A 22,304-nucleotide genomic window follows, 5' to 3' on the forward strand; every position below is an offset into this window, starting at 1 on the left:
GGGAATGAAAAAAACGAATGTTAGTTGTTAATGTAGGTTGTAGGTTATACCCAAGTGATATATCAAATGAAAATAGACGACATGTCAGAAACAATTAGTCAAATTTTATCAAAATCGGTTCATCCATTTATTTGATATAGGGGTAAAAGTGGAAATAAATAAATGAATTTTATCAAATATACTCAAGTGACGTATCTAATAAAAGACATGACGTGTAAAGTACAATAAGACATATTTTATCAAAATTGGTTCATCCATTTATTGGATAAAAGTGGCAATAAAAGTTGTCAAATATACCTAAGTGGCATATCAAATGAAAGTGCATGACCTGACGTGAGAAGTATAATGAGGCATAGGTATTTAATCAAAATCGGTTCATCCATTTATTATATAGTAGAGGGGTAAAAGTGGGAATGAAAAAAACGAATGTTGTCTATTATACCCAAGTGATATATCAAATGAAAAAAGACGACCTGTCAGTAACAACAAGTCAAATTATATCAAAATCGGTTCATCAATTTATTTGATATAGGGGTTAAAGTGGGAATAAATAAATAAATTTTATCAAATATACTCAAGTGACGTATCTAATGAAAGACATGACGTGTAAAGTACAATAAGACATAATATTTTATCAAAATTGGTTCATCCATTTATTGGATATAATATGTAGGTATAAAAGTGGGAATAAAAGTTGTCGAATATACCCAAGTGGCATATCAAATGAAAGGGCATGACCTGACGTGAGAAGTATAATGAGGCATATTTAATCAAAATCGGTTCATCCAATAATTATATGTAGGGCAAAAGTGGGAATGAGAAAAACGAATGCTGTCTGTTATACCCAAGTGATATATCAAATGAAAAAAGACGACCTGTCAGAAACAATTAAGTAGTCTAATGTTATCAAAATCGGTTCATCCATTTTTTTGATATAGGGGTAAAAGTGGGAATAAATAAATAAATTTTATCAAATATACTCAAGTGACTTATCTAATGAAAGACATGACGTGTAAAGTACAATAAGACATATTTTATCAAAATTGGTTCATCCATTTATTGGATATAGGTATAAAAGTGGGAATAAAAGTTGTCAAATAATAAATACCCAAGTGGCATATCAAATGAAAGGGCATGACCTGACGTGAGAAGTATGATGAGGCAAATTCAATCAAAATCGGTTCATCCATTTATTGATTTATAGCGGTAAAAGTGGGAATGAATAATCGAATGTGGTCAAATAATATAATCAAGCGGCATATCAAATGACGTGTGAATTACAATTAGTCATGTTTTATCAAAATTGGTTAATCTGTTTATTACATATAGGGCACCTTGGGGTGATAGTGGGGATACATAATCCAAATGGAGTACCAAACGAAAGGATATGACATGTACATAATATATAGGTATGATTAGACATGGTTTAGAATTTAGATCAAAATCGGTTCTGCCATTTACTAGGGGTGAAAGGGAAAAGTTGAAAGTCTGTGAAAGTAGAAGGAATATGGGAGCGGGAGAATAACCACATCCTGGAAATTTTGAACTCTTCTGTACCTAAGTTTTATAGCTCAGTTTAGTAATAAATTTTACTAACAGTTCTTTTGTGTTATTATTTATTTTATTTCTTAACTTTATAATAGTTAATGTGTAAGTACTTATAATTTAGTTGTATATGATAGTACGTGTTTCAAGACGTGTTTACTCAATAATTGTGTGTTAAGTAGTAACTACTATGCAGTCACTATTCCACGCGGACGAAGTCGCGGGCACAGCTAGTTGCTTAATAAATTGGTTTAAAAAAAGTTCGGATTGTCAGGATATAAGATAGTTTTTATTTTAAGAAGTACAGTTTTTACTAATCACATTACTATATTATGTTCTTATCGTTATATTAATTATTGTGTTTTGTTAACATATTTCAAGATTTTATAGTATCTTAACCATCATTCGTATCATACGTTTTTCGCGCGCCGACCGTCTTACCGAGTGGACGTGCACACCGTGTTATCCGTTACAACTACAATGAACGTACTGCGATCACCTACTGGAAGTGGCATGGTTTCTGTGCATAGTGACCCTCAAATTAATGTGTCTAGTGAAAAGCCCCTTGATCAGCAAGTAACTTTTCGGCATAAAAGAAAATTTAAAGACGATGATGAATTGATCAAAAATGAGTTAAGTGAATTAAACAAACAAATGTCCCGGATGATGGATATGATGTCTGCTTTATCTGAAAACCAAAGAGAGTTCATGAATAAAATTTCAGGCGACATTTCGTCTATTAAACAAGAGATGTCTGAAACGAAACTGTCACTAGAAACGCTGAAAATGGAGCAGACTTCGCTTAAAACTAATGTTAATTTGCTTCTAAATAAGAACTCTGATACCGAAATACGACTTAATGGTATTGAGACTAAATTAAAAGACCTACCGCTCCACATAAATAACTTCGAGCAAGCTTCAAACCAGGAAGAGATTATATTTGAAATACATGAGCGTCAAAAACGTAGCAAAAATTTAATAATTACAAACTTACCTGAATGTGACGCTGTCGAGACAACAACAAGAAAAGCTTCTGACACTAAAAATGTAATACAATTTCTAAAAAACATAATACCGTGTAGCCCAGATCTAGTAGCAACAATAAGACTAGGAAAATTCATACCGAACAAATGTCGACCACTAAAAGTATGTTTTTCAACAGAAGAACCAGTTAAAATAATTTTAAGAAATAAGCACAAAAATTGTAGAAAAGAAATTGGGATTTATTCCGACCAAACTCCACAGCAACGAGCATACCTAAAACTTCTAAAAGATGAACTCAAACAAAAAACGGACGAGGGAATAAAAAACTTAAGTATAAAATATATTAAAGGCATCCCTAAAATCGTTGAAACGGATTCAAAAAACTAGATCAATCTAAAAGATCAGAAGATCCCTTCCCTCTCGGACACTGTGCAGTACAGACGTGTTTCATTCTCTAAGTAATTTGTATTTTTTTGTACTAAAATTAAAGTGAATTGTGAGTTTAATTTAAACAAAATAATAGGAGCTCATAAAAACCGAAGAATTCGCATTGGGGTAAACAATACGAAGGAATTGCCGCTATTTCCTTCATTCATCCAATATACCGTACGAGTCACAAATACCAGGTTAACATAACGCGCAAGGAGCCGCTTGTTGTTGTATTTCTATTGTGCGCTTGCGCATGCGCTGCACACATAACGTGCTCCAACTACCACCGTAATTCAACGACGAGTACTAGGAGCGCATCAAACGCAAGAACTAAGTGGTTGTGAAGAACGGGACGACACGCGTGCGACGAGGACAAGTTACGTGAGTGACTCATCTTTATACATCACTGCAAAACAAATCCTTCGCTCGATCCGATATATTAATAAGTTGTTAAGTGAATTTCAACCTTGTACCGCACTCACACGAGTTAAAACTGTGTAAAGTAATCGAAAACTTTATTTATTCGCAATTATGTCTGTGCAACGTTCACCACCTGATTCCTTGCATACTCCAAATACTAATTTGCAATACAACTCGGATTCAGCTCTCAACACTTCGTGTATGCAACAATCGGCGGACAACTACTTTAATGTAACGAAGCGTCAAAAGCGTTCCTATGCGGAACTTCCCGTTACGTCATCCGCGTCAAATTCCGACATAAAATCCATGTTCATCGAACTTAAAGAACAACAAGATATGAAATTCGAATCTTTAAATAATGTTTTGACTACTATTATGTCACAAAACCAGGACATACAAAAATCAGTAGAAACGATTTCGGGACAACATCAAGATTTATTGTTTAAAATACACGAATTAGAGCAAGAAAATAAGGAATATAAGGATCGAGTGGCTTCCCTGGAGTTGAAACTGGAACAACTTGAAAAGTCGGCCCATTGTACTACTCTTGAAGTGAGGAACTTACACAAACAGCCTAATGAGAATAAAGAAACTCTTACAAATATTATCTCCAACATCGGTTCGACATTAGGCGTCGATTCGCCAATTCAAAATTCTGAAATACGTGAAATATTTCGTACAAGGTCAGACGCTGTATTAGTGGAATTTACAACATCTTTCCGTAAGGAATCCTTTATGTCGAATTTTATAAACTACAATAAAAATAGGCGCCAAAATAAAGAATCCCAATTGAACACTGAGCATATTAACTTACTAGGTCCATCGCGTCCTATTTATATTTCCGAGTTCTTATCTAGTAAAATGCGAAGAATTTTTTACGTTGCGCGCGAGAACGTCAAAAACAAAAAGTTGTTTGCAGCATGGACCTCATACGGAAAGATATATATTAAAAAAGATTCGAATTCGAAACCCATACGTATTGTGAATGAAATTGAACTATTTCAACAAATAGCATGACTATATAATGTACGCATTATAAATTTCAATTTATTGTTACGCATTACACTTTATATTATTACTCTTTATTTTTATATAATTTTTTCAACTTGTTCTATACCTATATGCGGACCAAAACACACAACTACTTGTTTAAACAACCATTATACATACAATTAACTCACTACACAAAATACACAAAATTCAGCTACCCACACACATGCTGCATTTTATACACATCTACACTAAATATAAATATCATACCTATTCCTATAAATAAAACATCCCATACAATTATTATCAATATCAATTTTCTATTTTACTTACTAATTAAAAAACAGCTAATAGCCACTTGCGTTTATGATCAGAGTTTATATTATTATTTTTATAACAATAATTATTATAGAATTAACGTGCCACGGTGTTGCCGTCGACACGTAATTTTACCCCGTTTAATATATAACTTAAAATGATGCCAATAGTAGAAACCTTAAACTCTGATCTAGATAATATACAAGTGGCCAATTCTATAATATGCGACATAGATAACATTGATAAACATCTCATAAATTCTAATAGTAAGCTCAATTTGAATATCTTGTCACAAAATATACGCAGTATTAACCGTAACATGCCGAATCTTATAACATTTCTCCAAAGATCTAATATTTCGTGGGACGTACTTGTGTTATCGGAATGTTGGCTGTCATCAACTAGAAACATCCCAAGTCTTGATAATTACCATTACATTTCTACATCTTCTCAAAACACTCAAAACGAAGGAGTAGTTATTTATTACAACAAACACCTCATTGTAACGCACGAGGAACCTTGTCTTAGTGATACTAACTGTTTATTATTGTCCGTAAATTCAGAAACTTGTATTATTGCAATATATCGCCCGCCGAGCCAAACGAATACATCGAAATTCATAAACTCTCTAGACGTACTCCTCACTAAACTTAGTTCTTATAAAAATATTATATTGTGTGGCGATATTAATATAGATATCTCATCAAACTCAACTGATAAACGGGCATACGATTACCTTAATTTACTAGCTGGTCATCGCATCTTACCTGCCCACATTGTGCCAACTCACGGGAGAACTTGCCTCGATCATGCTATGATCAGAACTAATCTAAAAGCTACTTGCTTTATAATTGAATCATCTATCACGGACCATGAGTGTGTTGCCGTCAACTTACAACAAGTAACATCATCGTTCAATAACTCTAATAAATCGTATCTTGTGGATTTCTCGGGCCTTGACGCAGACTTATCAAATTTTAATTTCAATTTTATTTCTGAATTTAATGATGCTAACCTTGCTACTGATAATTTTATAAACAGTTTATCAAGCTTCATAATTAAAAATACTCGTACTTTTAAAACTCCATTACGGCAAAGAATACGTAAACCATGGATAACTAAATCACTTTTGCGCGTGATGCGAAATCGTGACAATTTACATAAAAAATTAAAGCGAAATCCTAATAACGAAACGCTAAAAGTTACTTATCACCACTATAGGAACTTTTGTAACGCTCTATTAAGAAAGGCAAAACGAAACTTTGAAAAGCAGGAAGTCCAGAAATATAAAGGAAATAATAAAAAAATATGGGAATCTATAAAATCTATTTGTAACTGTAAAAAAACATCAGTTGTTAACATTAGCTTAGGGTCTAAAAATCCTGTCCAAAGTGCTAACGATTTTAATAATTTCTTCGCTAACGTTGGTGCTGAATTGGCGGATAAGATAATCAGCTTGAATCAAAATTCACATCCAGTAACTGACTCATATTTATATCCAAGTTGTTCATCCTCTCTTGATTCACTTGTCTTACTTCCCACTGATAAAGAAGAAGTACAAAATCTTATTAATGGTTTAAATAATGATTCTCTCTCCGGTGTTGACTTTATTTCAGGAAAAATTGTTAAGAGGTATGCTAACTTGTTGATTCCACCAATATTACATATCTGCAACTTGAGCTTGGTATCAGGTATATTCCCTAACGCTTTTAAAATAGCTTTGATAAATTCAATACATAAGGGAGGTGATAGAGACTGTGTGAATAATTACAGGCCTATATCAATATTGCCCACATTATCCAAAATTTTAGAACGCCTAGTAAATAAAAGATTAATTGGTTTCTTAGAGTCAAACAGTAAGCTTTCTTTAAATCAATATGGGTTAAGACGCGGCAAATCCACTAGTGATGCTGTCCATGAGCTAGTCAACTCTATCATCAATAATTTAGATAAACATAAAAATTGTTTAACGATCTTTCTTGATTTGGCAAAAGCATTCGACACAGTCTCTATCCCTCACCTATTAGATAAACTAGAAAGTATCGGTATACGTGATATCCCATTAAAACTAATCAGTGACTATTTGACTGATAGAAGACAACGTGTCAGGCTAAATAGTGATGCAACTAGTGATGAACTATCAGTTAAATATGGAATTCCTCAAGGAAGTATACTCGGGCCAACGCTTTTCTTAATTTATATCAATGGCTTGTGCAACCTCAATATCTCCAATGGTAAAGTCATCACTTTTGCCGATGACACTGCCCTTTTCTTTGTTGGCAATTCATGGGAGGAGGTATTCAATTACGCTCAACAGGGATTTAATAGTGTCTGTAACTGGCTACAACGCAACATTCTAACGTTAAACGTTACGAAAACAAAATATATGGTCTTTGCACATAGAAATAAAATGCTTCCATCTACATCTTTTGCTATTGCAGCTCACTCTTGTTCTTCCATTCTTCCGAATTGCCAATGTCCAATACTCGAGAGGACTGAAACTATTAAATATCTGGGCATAACTATTGATCAGCTCCTATCTTTCAAACCACACATAAATGTACTTGTAACAAGACTGCGTAAATTAATTTACATTTTTAAGGGCTTAAGACATATAGGAGACCACCAAGTCATTAAAATGGTTTACTTTGCCCTTTGTAGCTCTTTAATAAATTATTGTATCACATCTTGGGGCGGTAGTGCTAAGAGTTACCTGATAGAAGTTGAGCGTGCCCAGCGCTCGATCCTCAAAGTTGGTGCTGGCCTCCCTTACCGTTTCCCTACCACCGAGCTTTACAAAAAGTGGGACTTACTGACGGTTAGGCAATCATTTATACTACAGACAATCATAAAACAGCATTCTCAACTAGTCTTTGACAAAAACCTACATTCTAGCCAACGTCGTAAAGATAAAATATGCCCGACCTTACAATTCAAAAGTTTTCACTCACACAATTTTTTTTGCTTTTTGGGACCTTTTCTTTATAACCTAATAAATAAAGCGTTAAACATATATCCTCAAAATAAATATAATTGTAAATCAGCCGTAACTAATTATTTGAAAACCCTAGATTACCAACAAACTGAAAATCTTTTAAATATAAAAAAATAAAAAAATAATTCACTGTATTAACATCTTATTGTGTATGACACACACACTCACAAACGCAAAAACGCACGCACACACACACACAAGTAGACGCACACACAAACATACACATTCACACACACTCACACATACAAACATACATATATACACGCGCACACACACATGCAGACAAACACTCATTAACACACTGGTCACGTATATAATTTTAAGTTACTATTTAAGCAGAAGTAGACTTAAGTTCAGTCTATTGTTTTTTGTTTTCCTCTCCTTATTGTCGATTGATATTTAGTTATTGAAACTTTAAATGTATTTTAGTAGTGCTATCCGCGAGGGGGGCTAGTGATCTGTACTACAGGTCTTTCAAAGACCTATTTCAGACACTAGTCCTTCACAACGAAAATGCTACACGTTTACATATTTAGTTCCATTGTAATAGTTTTAAGTTGTGAAGGCAAATAAATGAAATTTTTATTTTATTTTTATTTTATTATTTTATTTAACCAACCCGACTATCGATAACCTGACATACCAACTAACCAATAACTACGGTGAAATTAAATTTTCGAATAAATCTCTGAAATTTATGTATGCAAATGTACGTAGTATTGTTAAACCAGGTAAATTAGATGAACTGAGATGTGTGATAGAGTCATTTAAATATACAATACACGTAATCATATTGACTGAAACTTGGATCAAAACAAAGGATGAAGGTGAACGACTCCAACTTCCACGATATAAGCACTATTATAATCACAGGTCAAATAGTAGAGGAGGTGGGGTCTCAATATTTGTCCACAATAATCTCCAACACAATCAATGTCACGATCTAGTATTACTTGATAACCATTATCTCTGGGTCCACCTCTATAACTATTCATTGGACATAGGTGCTATATATCGTAAACCGGATCCAGTTACACTACAAAATTTTTTCGAAACCTTTGGAATACAACTTCAAAAAAGTAGCAGAGCCATCATATTTGGTGATTTCAATATAAATTTATTAAACTTGGATCGGACTAATAATACCTACAAGGACTTGGTTGAGATAAATGGCTTCCAACTACTAAACAAGATTGATGAAACATACTGTACACGAGAAACCAATACGACAAAATCAATTCTAGATCATGTTGCCACAAATGTGAAACAAAACGATTTCCACCTTGCCATTGTTGAATCAGCAATGTCAGATCATAAACAGATATTTTTAGAAGTAAAAAAATATAAACCTGAATTATTTAAAAAAATAGAATATGAAGCACTAAATTACAATGAATTATACTTATACATAAAAAATAACCCTATCTACAATAACAATTTAGAATATTCACAAATGGAATTAAGATTAAAAGAAGCAATCAATAAAAACAAAGTCATAAAATCAAAAATACTCAACAAACCAAGACAAGACTGGATACACAGAGATATCATTAAAGAAATCAACGACAGAAATCAAATTTACTACGAGCACAAAATGAACAAAGATAATAAATGCATTGAACAGAAGTTTAAAAAAAAGAGAAATCAAGTAACTGCAAAAATACAGAAAACAAAAAACGAATATTATACAAAGGAATTTAATAAAGTTCTCAAACAACCAAAAAAAATGTGGAGCCTTATAAACTCGTTATCTAGGAATAGCATAAAGGATACTGTCATTCCACAGATCAATACCCCTACCGGCTTAATAAGTGATGAAAAGGAAATTTGTAAGTGTTTTAATATGTTCTTTGCTTCGGTTGGCTCGATTTTAGCAAATCAAATTCCTAAAACCCAGAATTATCAACTTAATGTGACATTAGATAGCAAAAATTCATTCACCCAGTTTAATCCCACTAACGCTGAGGAAGTTAAAAACATTATTAACTCGCTAAACTCAAATACCAGCTCAGGGTTAGATGGCATTAGCGTTAAAGCCTTAAAATGTATCAAAGACTTGATAAGCCATGATCTAGCGTGTTGTATAAATAAATGTCTATCAGAAGGAACATTTCCAAACTCTCTAAAAATTGCTAAAGTCGTACCTATATTTAAAGCTGGTAGCAAAACAGACCCTAACAATTACCGACCAATCTCTGTCCTATCTGTTATATCAAAAATTTTTGAAAGGGTCTTGCATACTCAATTAAAAAAATTCCTTGACTCAATCAACTTTCTTTATCAGAAACAATACGGCTTCCGTCCCAAATCCAATACTCTCTCAGCCACGTCAGATCTTATAACAAAACTTATTAGTAATTTAGACAATAGAAATATCGCGGTAGGCATTTTTGTGGACCTAAAAAAAGCGTTTGATACCGTGAGCCATGACTTGTTGCTAACAAAACTTCAATGCATTGGTATCAAGGGAACAGCACATGAATTAATTAAATCCTACCTCGCAAACCGTTGTCAAATTGTCAAAATTGGATCATGTCAAAGTGATCCCTTGCCGATATGTTATGGAGTACCACAAGGCTCTATTCTAGGTCCACTTTTGTTCTTAGTATATATAAACAACGTATATGAGCTTCCCTTCAAAGGTGACATAAGTCTATATGCTGATGACACCAGCCTATTCTACTATGGACAGTCAATACACTCTTTGATATCGGAAGCTCAACACGATATGACCCTCCTTAACACTTGGCTACAAAATAATCTACTGACAATTAACGTTGAAAAAACTAATTATATTATATTCTCACCTAAATCTAAAAAAGTTCCAACACATGCCCCTCTTTTTATAAATAATCAACAAATTAAACAGATTAATGAAGAAAAATATCTGGGTCTAGTATTGGATAGTCATATGACCTGGAAACCGCATATTGAAAAAGTCAGGAAAAAAATAGTTTCATTGTCTGGTGCATTAAGAGGATTTGCAAAATGTCTTCCAAATACTGTTCGATATACAATTTATAACTCCTTAATTAAATCCCACTTAGATTATCTAATACCGATATGGGGAACATCCGCTAAAACTAACATGAACAAAGTACAAATAGCCCAAAATAGATTAATAAAAACCCTTTTTTGCTATAATTATCTCACTCCAACAAAGAAAATATATAAAGACACTAAAATAATGGATATTTCGCAAATTTACGTTTATAATACTTGTATTCTGATACGAAAATTGTTTAATAAGGAAATTCATACAGATATCACTTTAACTAAGAGGAAGCGAAATTCTAATCTACGACAAAATATATGTATTGACCACCTAAATATCCATCCAGCCCGTACCTACTATGGCTCAAAAAATTTACTTCATGACGGAGTTAAAATATATAATAGCCTACCTACAGATATAAAACAAGTAAAATCATTAGGATTATTCAAAAAGAAATTAAAACTTCATATACTACAAAATGAAAATATGCCCTGAAATAACTATCGTGTATACAAATTACAACTTAAAAATATAAGTGAATAAAATAAAATCAGCAATATAAATAAAAATAACAACGATCACATACTTACTTACCTAGTTTAAAAAAAATCAAAAGTAAAATTACTTCAAAAAATAAATTAATATAACTAATATAAAGTGTTAAATATAACATAAAAAGTATATATTTTATGATTATTTTAAAATAAAGAGTAAAAATCATTACATCATATTATGAATTATACTTATACATATTAAAAAAAAAAAAAAAAACAAGATTGTATTAATTAAATTACTTTAAATAGCTAAATCAACACTAAATTACTATTTAATCTCTAATTTTTAAATAAACTTACAATTAATATTTATTTTAGTTCATGCAATCGATGTCACATTTAGTTGCTTTATATCCGTGTAAACATTCCTCACGAACACAGCCATACCGTCATAAGACGATATTATTGCACAAAATAATCTCCACTCACCCGCAAATTTTTTAATTTTTTTTTGTCAAGGTGTACAACTTTGTAAAATACTGTGAAACTTTAGAATAAGTGAATTGTAAAATTCTTTGAAAATAAATGTCTCTAAACCTATATGCAATCAATAATACATCACCTAGGAACTGAGCCGGATGGAAAATATTATTTTGCCCTGCCCAACCCAAATACCATATTACTGTCATAACGTGGGCACAGCATCCTACCGTTTGACGGCCGACCATACAATTACATTTACAGCAATACTGTTTTATTGCACCTCTACCACCCTCATTCCTGTTTATTAAAAATTAAAATACAAACGAAATACACCTTAGCTCTAAGCAAAGAACAGTTAGGACTTATGTTTATTCCTTCCATAATGCTGCTCCTGTGATTATTGCAAACATGTATTTGATAACAACCATTATATTATCTTATATGGGTCAAGGTATACGCTTTTACAACGGAATTCCTCATAATATTAAAGAGTTTAGTAGTTCTAAATTTAAAACTAATATAAAAAATGTACTAGTTCAGAGAGCCTATTACAGTATTAAGGAATATATGGACGATAAAAACCCATGAAGAGTTGTCGCGTAAAAACCACAGGACAGTTCTTTGGCATATCACTATAAATTATGATGTTACATATTATTATGTAATTTGTAAAATTAAATTGTAAAACTGACATGATTAAAAAGAGCAACTATGGAGTTTCTTGCCGATTCTTCTCCGTAGATACTGCTTTCCGAATCGGTGGTAAATGTTAAAATATAATTTTCATAATGCTTTTGTTTAATGTATAATCCTTATAGAATATCTCTCAACTCAGTGTGCCTTCTGGCAAAGGCCTCCTCCAGTAGTTTCCATTGCTTCCGGTCTTTGGCTACTCTCCTCCAATTCAACTACCAAGAGATCAAATTCAACCAGAGAACAATAGACTTCTAATTATGTCTTGTTTTTCATTAGTTAACAGATTAAACTGAGAGATAAACAACAGTTGAAGATATTAACCAACAGACCAACTAGATATCAGCACCACAGATGATAAAAAAATTGTTAAATGCTTACCTGACGTGCCATCTTTTGGGCAATCATATTTTTTATGCGCTCCTCACGCAGAGAATCAGACCAGAGTGTGTGTGATCTTATTTTCACAAGCGACTTTGCACAGATGATGCTCACGTGTCCATATGGCCAACAGTACGAGCATTTTGTTGTTCAGTGGTTGGATATCGTACTTGATTCCAGGCTGCTGTCCAACAACAAGTGGCAATTATAACTCACTCGAAACTTGTACCTAAAAAGATAAAGATAATATTATATTAATTTCATATTGATATAAAATAAATGCACTCAGCTAGAAAGCAATTATCAGAGCAAGACATAACAGTGACAGATCAATCACTTATTTACCTGTTGTCGAACCCATTGTTGTATAAGAATCCGCACGTCTGCAATTTCTAGCAAATGCCTTCGTAATCTCGAGACATTTAAATTTTAAACCACAGTTGACGCAGCGTAAATATTCTCTTGAATGAGTTACTGAGGACTGGGAAGAACTTTCGCCGATGCTTGGATCATCATTATCAGTGGATATACAGTCCAAGTTCGTTGGGCTCGTCCGGGGTTGTCGAAAGAAACGGGAGGGGAGTCCACGTTCGTACCGAGGTCAGCAGAATAATCGGAGTCAATTTAGGAAGCTTATTCGTTCGTCAGCTATCAAATCTGAAAGAAAACAAACAAAATAATACAAACACAAGCATTACATAGTCGACCAGCCTGGAGTCTGGACCAACCCTCGCGCCGGTGTAAACCAAAGAGTATAGTTGTATAAGTGTAAACTGAATTCTGAAAGAGAAAAAAGAAAAAAACCAAAGAGAATACAATACAAATACTACCTACGTAAGACTGTAAACGTCAAAACCGATGCTGCCACTTAACATGATTAAATCGATATCGATTTTTTGTTCGATTTAAACTTAAAATGAAATTATTAATGAACTAATAAATAAAATCATTTTTGTTTAATCTAAATAAATTCGTTAATTCACTAGCAATCCGATTGCTTTATACTTAAAATCGTAATAATTATCGAAAAGAATCTGAATAATGTTGTAATTGCAAAAAAAACATTCAATTGTAATGTGGTCGGTAAACTTACAATCGATTAAATTAAATCGTTTTTTACGAAATTATGTATTGGCAACATTTTTTTTATTTCATCCCTAACCAATGACTAACGTACATAATATAATTTCAGTTAATTAATTTAAATCTATAGAGAACTTTTTATATTTTGTAAAAATTATTGCCATCTTGTTTGAAAAAACGAATACCGCGATTAATAAACATAATACAAGAATTTTTTTTACAAAATCAAAGTGCTGGGCGCTGCATGGCCAAAAATGGGCATTCCTCTATAACCTCATTACAATTAATTGATATATCATTCCATATTTACAAAATCTTTAAATCTCCATCATTATTATTCATTTTACATTCATTTCATACTAATGCTCTAAGTTTCATACATATTAAAACATATTGTATTAAAATAGTATTATTGATGTCGGAGTTCGTGTGAAAATATGGACGTTCGGCATTCTTTAGCACAAAATCAGCAAAAACTACCGATCGGATCTCGACGAACGTACTGGAATAGGGCGTAAGCTACTTACCAGCGCGCACGGCCGGGCTGCGTCGAACGAACCGATCGCGTTCCAGCACCTGAACCTGTCGCACAACCGCATCGAGCACCTGGACGCGAGCGTGCTGGGCGAGCGGCGCGAGGTGTGGCTGGAGGGCAACCCGCTGCGCTGCGACTGCGCGCTGCGCGGGCTGTGGGCGGCGCGCGCGCGCGTGGTCGACTGGGCGCGCGTGCGCTGCGCGGACGGCGCGCGGCCGGCGCTCGGCGCGCAGTGCGCCGCGCCCGCACCCGCGCCGCCCGCGCCGCCCGCCGCGCTGCTGCCTGCGCTGGCCGCGCTCGCTGTGGCAGCCGCGCTCGCCGCCACGCTCATCCTCGTCTTCGTCACGAGCCCCAATGTTCGAGCGCGCATTAAGGTACGCCATCCTTATTTTTTTAAGGATTCATTAATCCTGAAAACTGACTCATTAGTCAGTTTTCTCGCTTTGCGCTCTCCGATAGACGATATTTACTTTATTTATTTACGCACGAAGGGTTCCGAAGTATGGGAACCCCCCCCCCCCCCCCCTAATTTTATTTTTTTTAATTTTTAGTATTTGTTGTTAATTTTTGTTAGATATTTATACATGATTAAGTATTCAATATTTTATTTCCATGTGCTTTCATTTTGAGAGTAATTAATTAAATTCTAATATAATTGTGAGTTTTTCTTCCCCACTTTCAGCCACTATAACTTTTATACGGATCAACCGATTTTCATCGAACACTCGCACATAAGTCACATTGAAATCGCTTCATTCGTTGGGGAGCTATGATGCCACAGATAGACAGAAAGACACACACACACAAGACACGTCAAACTTATTATACCCCTCTTTTTGCGTCGGGGATTAATTAAGATGAAAACATCTGGATACTATCGGGCCATAAGTAGGTACGTCATTTTCAGTAGACTTAAAACAAATATTCCTCGTGTTCCAGCGATTCCTGCTGGATCGAGGGCTGTGCACACACTGGGCATCCAGCGTGCTTGCGGCCGGCGCGGAGGGTTGGCTGGCAGGCGGCGCGGGACGCGGGGAGGGCGAGGGTGACGGGGAGGGGGGCGGCAAGGCGGATGACGACGAGGGCGAGTGCGAGTACGACGCATTCGTGTCGTTCGCGCATGCGGATGCGGCTTACGCGGAGGCACTGGCGGCGCGCCTGGAGGCAGGCCCGCACGCGCGACGCCTGTGCCTGCACCAGCGCGACTGGCTGCCCGGCGAGCTCATCTCCGACCAGATCATCAATTCCATCCACAAGTGAGACATATTCGCGCGACCACGTCGATCACTATAATATCATTTCTACAAAATAATCATCACTGATTCGTTATAGTAGGGGAGCCTACAATGCTAAATGGGGATTTACTAGATCGTTATTGGAACCTATCACAATAATTAGTAGATTAGACGACAGCAAGAAACAGAGGTTTCCGCTTTTAGCGGTAGGGAAGCGGTAAATTCCAAAATACCCTATTGTGCTCCCCTAATATTACCTACTCCTGAAGATGTTTTTATCACATTTTATAAACATTATTTATCTATAAAAACTATGTTAAAAACAACCGACTTCAAAAACGGAAAAGTAAAAAATAAAAAAAGATATGATATTATTAATTACTACATATTATTTAGATGTGCTATTGACTAAATAGGTTTGATGTCGGTGCACGGGCTTAATACTAAGTGCTTAGTGCTTGGCACCGACTTCAAACCTATTTAGTCAATAGCACATCTAAATAATATGTAGTAATTAATAATATCAAATCTTTTTTTATTTTTTACTTTTCCGTTTTTGAAGTCGGTTGTTTTTAACGTAGTTTTTATTTAATATGTACTTCTTAGTGTATTTTTCAACACGAATCAAACGAACCCAAACTCGATAAAGTTGAGTCAATTATAATATTACTGAGTTCCTATGGCCACCTTCCGATTCCATCATCAAATCAGCTCTATTTTATGATAATGTATCGCTATCCAATTTACATACGTATGCAAAATTTCAGCTCAATCGGTAACCGGGAAGTGAATCAAAGTTACTTGCTACATTTCAATTAAGTCATCGAGATCAGACAAAAATGCTCATAAAATAAAACTACTGGGCCTATCCGAATAAAATTTTTATGGGACCAATTCGACACCATTCCGCATCAAACAAAAAAAGAATCACGTAAATCGGTTCAGAAACCTCGGAGTAATCGGTGTACATACATAAAAAAACATACCGGCCGAATTGATAACCTCCTCCTTTTTTTGAAGTCGGTTAAAAACTATTTTTGGCCAGAAAAGGGCTAAATAATAATTCCAAACTCACGCTCGGTGTCGCAGGTCACGGCGCACGATCGTGCTGGTGTCGGACGCGTTCGCGGCGTCTCGCTGGGCGCGCGCCGAGTGCCGCTGCGCGCTGGCGCTGGCGCTGCGCTCGCGCCGGCCGCGCCTGCTGCTCGTGCTGCTGCCCGCGCTGCGCCGCGCCGCGCTCACGCGCCTGCACCCCGCGCTGCCGCGCTACGCCGCCGCCGCCACCTACCTCGCCTGGGACGAGCCGCACTTCTGGCGCAAGCTGGAGCGCGCCGTGCCCGCCGCGCCCCCCGCCTCACCAACCGCCGCGCCGCGCTACTGAGCGCATCTAGCGCGACCTGTGAAAACAAATCCATCTTTGGCGCCATCCGCCAATCGGGTTGTAAAATATATAGACAATATGAATTTGTGGTGCTAAATTTTTACTTCGATATGACGATATTATTATTTTTACTTCAAAATAACGTCGGTTTCCTAGTTTTAATGATATTTTTGACAAATGTGATTATTAAAGTTATTTTGTATTGTGTAGTAAAATTATAAAATATTACGCATTTTAAATTCAAGGTTTTGTGCCATTCATTAAAATTACAAAACAACATTCTATTGATAAGATTATAATTATTTTTACCCGACTACGGCAAAGCAAAAGGAGGGTTATGATTTTGACAGGCTATGTATGTATGTATGTATGTATGTATGCATGTATGTATGTATGTATGTATGTATGTATGTATGTATGTTCATCTGTTCCCTCGTAACTTCTAAACTACTTATCAGAATTCGACAAATGACATATCATTAGAAGCGTCTTAATTGTCCGCTGGTTATAGGCTATATGGGGTTTCACAAAATCTAATGTGGCGCCCTCTAGCGGACAAAACATACAGAGTAAAAAAATAAAGTTAAGATAAATATGCCGTGTTTGGTATCATTTGAAAGCTTTTTACTTGCACATTTTGAATATATATATATATTACTAGCATTTGCTTGTGACTTTACCTGTATTCATGGGCTGATTGCATATAATTCACATCTTTTCGTTCATAGCTTCTTTATTAGTTCATCAATTTAACTTTTGTTTTATACTTTTTCAGCGTCGTTTTTTGTCGTAGTTGGGTTTTAGTTGTTTTACTTTTTATCTTGTAAATAAAAATAAAAAAATGTCGAAAATTATTGGTTTTCTTTACAGTTTACACCTACCTACCCTTGATACTCGAGGATAATATGATTTTTGGCAATGATGGAGAGTGAAACTGTTCATTCATCTAATCAGTTATATATAATACCGCAATTAAATAAATATTTTTGAAAAATTAATTTCGAAATTAAATGTTTTCAAATCAATAAATCTTCAAAGATCACTCCAACATATTGATTTTTTTTCGTTTTTGGTTTGCATTTTATATTACAAACCCACTTAAGAAGTTAAGAAGGGATATCAAGCAAAATTAACAATATAAATCACCAAACTAGATGATTTTTTTGAGGATTCGGTTTGATCAAAATAAAAATACTATATTAAAATTGACTCGATAAAAAAAATCACAAAGTGACCTCTAATTTTCACACTTTTACGATTTCTACTTGCATGTCAAGTATTATAGTAAGTAATAGGTATATAAATTATACCTATAAATTATGATTTCTATTTTCATAAAAAAATATATTACATAATACAGTGGAGGCTCAGTCGTGAGGACTTAGTACTTCAAATCGATAAGTCGATCACGACAAGGAAAGTGTGCAGGATAAATTGTTTTTCAATTTATTACGCCGCAAGGGCATAACATCACTAGGTACTGCTAAACGGTGAAGGGAAAAAATCGTGAAGAAACCGACATGTCGAAGAATCAAAAGTTCGACATGTGACATCTGCTAACCAGCACTTGGGCAGCGTGGTAGATTATAATATTATAGCCTTTCCCTCATAGAAGGCCCGTGTCCCAGCAGTGGGAATGTATGTTGGCTGATGGTGATGATAATGATGATGAATAATGCATACAGAAAGAGAATAATAGAGATTTTTCGCAGTTTGTGGGTGTAGTTACGCAAAAAATGAAAATTTTGTTTTGAGTTCTGTATACGGTGCTATTTTATGAGAAAACCTGACTTGTGGAAGACCGAAATCGCCATGGTTTCTTTAGAACAGTTATTTGGGTAGATAAATAAATAATAATCCATTGAAACGTTACAATATTATGATTTATGTACTTGAAATTTCTGAACATTTACTTCTTTTATTTTCAGTTCAAACCAACTCTCTCCCCACAAATTCCTCACACCTAGGGTTGCCAATGCAACACCCTGGATGAGTTAAAATTTAACATTCACAACCTATAAATTATAAAATTTAGACGCCGACTTCACACTTCACAGGACGAATCGTTCTTAGCTGCTCGAGCTAAGAACAAGACGTATCAGTGAGACGGAACCAGGAGAGACCAAAGAGAAAGAATCGAACAACCAAACGAACCATCGATCTAAGAACCAACCCTAATTTTAATTTCGGTGCTACACTGACCCTTCTATATATGGACTCGAGAAAAAACAATTATAGTGCGATACAGAAATACTATAAATAAATTACCGCCATCTATTATCACCTTACTCAAGTAATATTAATTATATCGAACGATCTGTCGTGAAGCCATTTTTAGGACAGTACTATAGATAATATCTATATTATGATGATTAAAATAAATTCTACATTAAATTAATTTTTATCTATTTATGCGTATTATATGCGTATTATTATGATTATCGATAGATATAATGAAAATGTTTATATTTAGAAACAAGGCCATCTATGCGACGGATGAAAAACTTTAATAAACGCAGTCAGCACTCTGTGATTAAAGTCCACCCAAAAGGGTCAGGGTTCGAGCCCGGGTGCCCACCCTAATGCTAATTATTATTTTTTAGTTTATCTGCGAGTTATCGACATCAGATGATATTATAATTTATATACCCTATTTAGATGTATTTTGTGGATTTGTAGTGTATTTTTTTAGACATTAATAGGTAAAAATTAATTATTATTATTCTTATTATTCTTGTAAATTACTGCTTAAGGAGGATAGTAGTTATAAAAGGTAGTTACAACTTATTTTTTTTACATTTCTATATTATAATATATAACAATTTTAAACATTTAACTACATAATACAACAATTTTAAAACAGCATAATTTTATTTTATTTTATTTGTGTACGTGAAGTTTTTGTTGTTTTTACCCTAAATACTTCAAAGACGGTGTTAGACAGGGTGTCTTAAATAAAAATAAAAGTAAATAACAAAATAACTACATAATAATAATTGTTCAACCGAGTTTTATAGTGCGGATTAGCGTTAAAATCTTATCTCGTATATTTTATTAACCGTTTGTTTAATTTAATTGAATTTGGTATGTATAGATGCGCATCAATGAAAACTTTTATTAGAAACTAATTTTGTGAAAATTTATCTATCCGCTGAGGAGTAGTAGGGGAAAATCACTTCCAAAAGCGCTAAATCTCTCCCTCGAATAATTAATCAACCAGTAAATGAATATTATCGACTTTGGTGTCTACGGATGCGCAATAACGAGATCTATCGTCTGATAATAATTTCATGAGGATTTGCTTACCTGTTTAGGAGAAAACGAGGAAAATCACGTTGGGAGCCACCTCTCATATCTATTGAACTGGGCTATGCACCCCAATCAATTTGGTGTCCAGGGATGCGGCCCAAAAAGACTTTTCATTTGATACCAAATTTGTAAAAATCCGCCCAGCGGTTTAGGAGAAATCGGCGAAAAACGAAACGCAGCGCCCACCCACCCTCCCAGTCCACATCTCTTAGGCACATCAACTCGGTTTGCACAATTTTATACCTATTTTTTTTTAATTTTTTTTTGAATAGAAAAATGATAACTGAAACAGAATATTTAAAAATTTTTGAATTTGGACTTCTACAAAAGGCTACAGAAATATTTTAAGTTCCTGTTTTTTTTTTTTTTTTTTTAATGTTGTTATAGAGAAAACCTATCCAGGCCAGAACCCTAACCTAACTTTTGACATTAACCTAACCTAAACTAACCTAACTTTGACATTAACCTAACCTAAACAAACCTAACATTGATTTTAACCTAACCTAAACTAACCTAACTTTGACATTAACCTAATCTGAACTAACCTAACTATTACAGAAACCTCACCTAACCTAACCTAACTTTTTTTTTTATAGAAACCTAACGCAAACTAACCTAACTTTGATATAAACCTAACCTAAACTAACCTAACTTTGACATTAACCTAACCTAAACTAACCTAACTTTGACATTAACCTAACTTAAACAAACCTAACTATTACAGAAACCTAAACTAACCTAACCTAACTTTTAACCTAACCTTAACCTATTACAACCTAACTTATTTAAAAGGTTAGGTTAGGTTAGGTTAGGTTAGGTTAGGTTAGGTTAGGTTAGGTTAGGTTAGGTTAGGTTAGGTTAGGTTAGGTTAGGTTAGGTTAGGTTAGGTTAGGTTAGGTTAGGTTAGGTTAGGTTAGGTTAGGTTAGGTTAGGTTAGGTTAGGTTAGGTTAGGTTAGGTTAGGTTAGGTTAGGTTAGGTTAGGTTAGGTTAGGTTAGGTTAGGTTAGGTTAGGTTAGGTTAGGTTAGGTTAGGTTAGGTTAGGTTAGGTTAGGTTAGGTTAGGTTAGGTTCCCGTGTGGAGTTTCTGGTCTCCCATCGGGCGCGTCCTCAGGTGGCGGATAGGGGAAGGCCTCCCAGATATGGGGGGTACCGGTGGTCTTGCCGGCGCGGACCAAAATCAGCGTGGAGGAACTCGAGGGCTACCACGTCCTCGTTGCAATCTCTGCTTTGCAGAGAAATTGCTGGGTTTGTTTTCGAACAGTGCTGCTTTTGTGGCGAGGTATGGCGACCAGTGGTTGCGGACGATTTAGTCCTACTGGACGACGGGCTGCTTTGCAGCGATGGATGGCGGTTGTATCAATCGCGGCGCGGCGGGCTGGGCGGCAGGTTTTCTGTCGCCTGGTTAGAGGCTTCGGCCTCCCGTCGGGCAACCTGTTATCCGTCGTAGTGTTGTTGTCACGTCTAGCAGCTATGACGGACCAGGAGGCTTGCCTTAATCGGCTGGCCTGAGAGGAAGGACACCTCATCAAAAACCCTCAAATCCGCGTTGTAGTCCAGCGGCGTGGATTTCCTGTCCTTCTTGGACAGTTTGGCTCGGGAGAGCGTGAGCTTTTAGCTGTGTACACCCATGGATACCGCCCGACCTCCATGGTGTAAAAGGGTTATCCGGGTGCAGGGGGCACCGCCCGGATGGACGTTTTATATCCCCCATACTCGTGGGAACAAAAATGTCCTTTAACTCCGAACCGATCAACGACGACCCTAGCAAACACACAATTATGGACACTGAAAACTTCTATGATTTGGAAGACACTGACGGAAGTATGTCTCCGGCGCGTGTCGAGACAAGGCGGGGCAGGGCTGTGCTGCGTTCAAGCTCCAGCTCTGCCAACAGCATCATAGAAATAGATGGAAAAGACAGGCTGTGGCGGAAGCGGACGCTGGACACCAGCTGTTCTGGTTCCGACGAAGAAGATGGCACAGGGGTTTTTACATCCCCATTTATTAAGACCACCTCAAAAAGAGGGAAGGGCC

The 22,304-nt window shown here is 35.5% G+C and overlaps 1 protein-coding gene across 1 annotated transcript in view; it reads left to right on the forward strand.

Moving 5' to 3' along the window:
* Positions 1-17,267, forward strand: part of LOC149908695 (uncharacterized) — a 36,307-nt gene extending 19,040 nt beyond the window's left edge. The window contains exons 7-9 of the mRNA XM_090102231.1: positions 14,384-14,719; positions 15,285-15,601; positions 16,670-17,267. Coding sequence (XP_089958357.1) covers positions 14,384-14,719; positions 15,285-15,601; positions 16,670-16,961 — 945 coding nt within the window. The 3' untranslated portion in view covers positions 16,962-17,267. The remainder of the gene's footprint in view (positions 1-14,383; positions 14,720-15,284; positions 15,602-16,669) is intronic.
* The last annotated feature ends 5,037 nt before the right edge of the window (positions 17,268-22,304 follow it).

This window comes from Colias eurytheme, chromosome 5, assembly GCF_061535395.1.
Source record: "Colias eurytheme isolate Ceu_HAF_F1 chromosome 5, ilColEury1 Martin Lab GWU primary, whole genome shotgun sequence".
Classification (NCBI taxonomy): Eukaryota; Metazoa; Arthropoda; class Insecta; order Lepidoptera; family Pieridae; genus Colias; species Colias eurytheme.